Raw genomic sequence first — 3,773 nt, forward strand, 5'->3', positions numbered from 1 at the left:
GGCCTACCTGCCCGCGGACTGCGGCCAGCCCTGCCGCGACCTGCAGCACCAGTGGCGCATCATCGCTAGGAGGGTAATCTTACAAATACTTGCTATACGATTAATGTATTAATAAGATCCTCCTAACTCCTGCATCGTTCTAAGTGTGATTTTAACGTAGAATTGTTAGTTAAAAGTAATACAAAGGTTTTTAAGACTTAAAAAATGTAAAGTACATGTGTAACAGCGAGCAATTCATTTAATTTACGCAACCGAATCTGAATAAGCAAGAACCGAATCAGTAACGTATGTAGACACTTATTAGTGAAACAATTTATTTATTATTTACAGTCTGTATTCAATATCGATTGATCTATGATGATTACTTATATTTTTATTCTGTGTCGAGTTCCTTTTCATACTCTTTGATGTTCGCCATGAAAGTGTCGGCATTGATCTGTTCCTTAATAAATCTAGTTGATCATATAACAAAGTGCTCATTTTAACCTAAAAGCAAAAATATGTGAATATATACTATTATAATAAAGCGTAAACACACACTTCTTTGTTGCCTAAGATGTCAACAACCACAGCATATTTTTGAATAATTCTTTTTTAAATTAAAAGCCCTACACTTACGTTTCGCTCTAGGATTATAGTTTCACGCCATTAAAGTTTTGGGGTAAATATTTTGGATAAAAACCCTAATGTGGGAAAGAGACCATAAGTTGTTGCCAACAAGGAAGTAAGGTTGCCATGGTTTGTCATCGTCATGTCATTTTGACATTTGCAATTAATTTGACATATGTAAACAATAAAATGAAATTTTCATAACTTTATGTGGAAATCGCACGGGAACAGTTAGTGTGTAAATAAAAATTGTTATACAGCTGCGTCCGCTGCAAGACTTACGTGTGGGCGTGCTGCAGTGCGCGGAGCCGCGCGCGCTCTGCGCCAACGTGCGCGCGCCCAGCGCCAGGCTCTACCTCGTCAACAACAAACAACATTACACGTCAGTACTCGCGGAATTTATTACAAATCAAGCTGTCGCGAACTTCGTTAGCGTAAAAAAAATGGTTGTCTATAACATTGAGTTCATCTTTTTACCAGCTATCTTCTAGTCCAAAAAAAGTCTTAAATTTCTACATAGGAGCCATCTTTTACGCTTTTATAATTTAGCATTTATATTCGACTAGCTTTCGCCCGCGACTACGTCCGTGGTATTAAAAAAAAAACAAAGGAATTAGCCTGTGTTCTTCCAGACTACCCTTTAAGTATATCATCGAGATCCCTTCAGCAGTTTAGGCTACAAACTAACAAACATCCATCCATCTAAACTTTCGCGTTTATTATATTAGTAAGACAAGTTGATTTTCCTATGTTAATAAACGTCCTCGTGTACATTATAGGTTAAACCTGCAGCAGAAGTCTGAGGCGCCGTACATCCTGGAGTGGGTGCTGGACCACCTGGACAAGTCAGTGACCAAGCTGACCTGGCACTCCTTCGCCAACCAGGTGTTGGCACATGACTTCGACCCTCAGATGTCAGTGCCCGATACACAGATACTTAGACGACATTTATGTATACTTTTATACTAATACTAGCTTTCGCCCGCGACCGCCTTGGCGTGATATTAAAAAAAAAGAAAAGTAGTAGGCTATGTGTTCTTACAGACTATCCTTTATGTTTGTGCCAAAATTTTTTCAAGATCCGTTCAGCCGTTTAGGCTACAAATTCTAACAAACATCCATCCATCCATCCATCCAAAATTTCGCATTTATAATATTTGTATTTTGTATGTATTGAAATACCTTAAAAGCTACTGAACCGATTTCAAATATTCTTTCACCATTAAAAAAGCTATGTTTTCAGTGATATCGGACGATATCACGAGATACAGCTAGTTAATATTGTTACAGGTACAAGCGGCCGTGGCTGGTGTACTTCCAATCTCCGCAGTGTTACCACTGCTTAGAGAAATACCCCGATTTCGCGCTCGCCTCTATAGTAAGTTGTTTTTTTTATTCCTTTGTAACGGCATACAACCTAAACGAATGAACCGATTATTACCAAAGAGGTATCATTAAATTGGTATTGATCCTCGGAGAGTCATAGGGTATGTTCCATCCAAAAAATACCTACAGTTGACGTGAAAAACGAAATTCTAAAAAATGTATAGAGAAAGCATAGTTGACATTTCACTTGAAACATTTTTTACATAATCGCAAACCAAAAAATAATTTAAACACTGAGAAGCGTTTTAGTGTCAAATTTGACATTGAGATAGTACCGTACAAAGATGTTACCAGTGAAAAAATGTTGTTCCCTATGTCTAGTTTATATATTTCTTAAATGTCGTTGAAGAAAATGACATAAAGGCTAATTTAACCCTTAAAAATAGTGCATTTTTTAATACCATAAATTGAAACGGGTAGTAAATTGAACGTAGATTAAGTAAAAAAATGTTTTTTTTTTTTCAAATTAGTCTATTGGGTAAGGAAAAAAAGACTGATGTATAAATGCATCATCATGCATTTAATGGTTAAGCCTAACTTGCCTTTTTTTCTTTAGCTTATTTGTCGATGTTTCTATTATATTTAGTCTATCGATTTTTTTTAATTAATATTAAATTTTATTACTTTCGTGTCTAGTTTATGGGTAAAGTGGTGAACTTTGGTAAAGTGAATTGTGCGAGCGAGCGCAACCTGTGCCAGCAGGAGCACATCACGAGCCAGCCTACTCTCAGGTTATACATCAGGAGCCAGCAAGGGTACAAATCGGTGTCTCTGGACCTCGACGACTACAACACCCTCATGGACGAGGTCAGACCCTACCTGCCCAGTTCTAACCTTGATGGTCTTCTCGCCAGTCTATACCTCTCAACAGAAAAGATGCTTTTCAAACATGATGAGTTGTAATTTTATAGCAAAATTAATCATACTAATATTATTAATGCGAAAGCCTAGATAGATGTTAGAATCTGTAGTCTAAACGGCTAAATGAATTTCGATTAAATTCATATTTAATAGTCTGGAAGTATTCTTAAGTAAGTATTCTTTAATAAGTAGCCTATGTATTCATAGGCTACTTATTAATTTCACGCGGGTGCAGTCACGGACGAAAGCTAGTATTATTATAATTGTATTGGAAAAACTGGGCATCACCAGAATAGACATTGTCAAGTATTAAATGTCTATGTAAGCACAGATACTGGCCCACTGTGCCCCACAATTTTCATGTATAAAAGAATCAAAAAAATCGAATAGTTATGTAAAGAACCATTCGTTTTATCTCAGATTTTTCAGTAAGTGTGAAAGAGATGACTATGTTTTTGTATGTTACGTTGGAATTGAATCTGAGTAAAGCTGCGGCATTTATTCTTAAAATTGTGGCCAGTTTCCCAATGGAATACACAATTTTATCCTTTTTAAGTATTTTGTGACGATGCAGTTTTATTAGTTAATTGATGATTATGAGTGGTTAATTAGTGCTAAACGGCTATACGTGGTACAATAGTATTATACATATCCCTTCATATTTTAATGTAATAGTTTAGTCCGTAAGAATAACTTGATATTTTGAATCTACTTTTTCTAGACTTTTCTGCCTTATTATTTGTTACTTTATACTATGTGTTATGAAATTGTTGGTCCAAAGATTTCAACAATTTAAAACAAGACACGCTTATTTATTGTTTTTAATAAACAATTTATATATTTAAAAGTTGAAAACTTTCTAAAAATATGTTTTATAATTCCAATCTCCTATTAATATTTTAAATGCATTTACATTG

General features: G+C 35.3%; 1 protein-coding gene across 1 annotated transcript in view; it reads left to right on the top strand.

Moving 5' to 3' along the window:
• Positions 1-3,296, top strand: part of LOC106106390 (dnaJ homolog subfamily C member 10-like) — an 11,650-nt gene extending 8,354 nt beyond the window's left edge. Inside the window, exons 13-17 of the mRNA XM_013286967.1 lie at positions 5-73; positions 870-991; positions 1,389-1,523; positions 1,900-1,987; positions 2,632-3,296. Of these exons, the coding sequence (XP_013142421.1) occupies positions 5-73; positions 870-991; positions 1,389-1,523; positions 1,900-1,987; positions 2,632-2,898 (681 nt within the window). The 3' untranslated portion in view covers positions 2,899-3,296. The remainder of the gene's footprint in view (positions 1-4; positions 74-869; positions 992-1,388; positions 1,524-1,899; positions 1,988-2,631) is intronic.
• Positions 3,297-3,773: the final 477 nt, after the last annotated feature.

Source organism: Papilio polytes, unplaced genomic scaffold (genome assembly GCF_000836215.1).
Source record: "Papilio polytes unplaced genomic scaffold, Ppol_1.0 DF822178.1, whole genome shotgun sequence".
Taxonomy (NCBI): Eukaryota; Metazoa; Arthropoda; class Insecta; order Lepidoptera; family Papilionidae; genus Papilio; species Papilio polytes.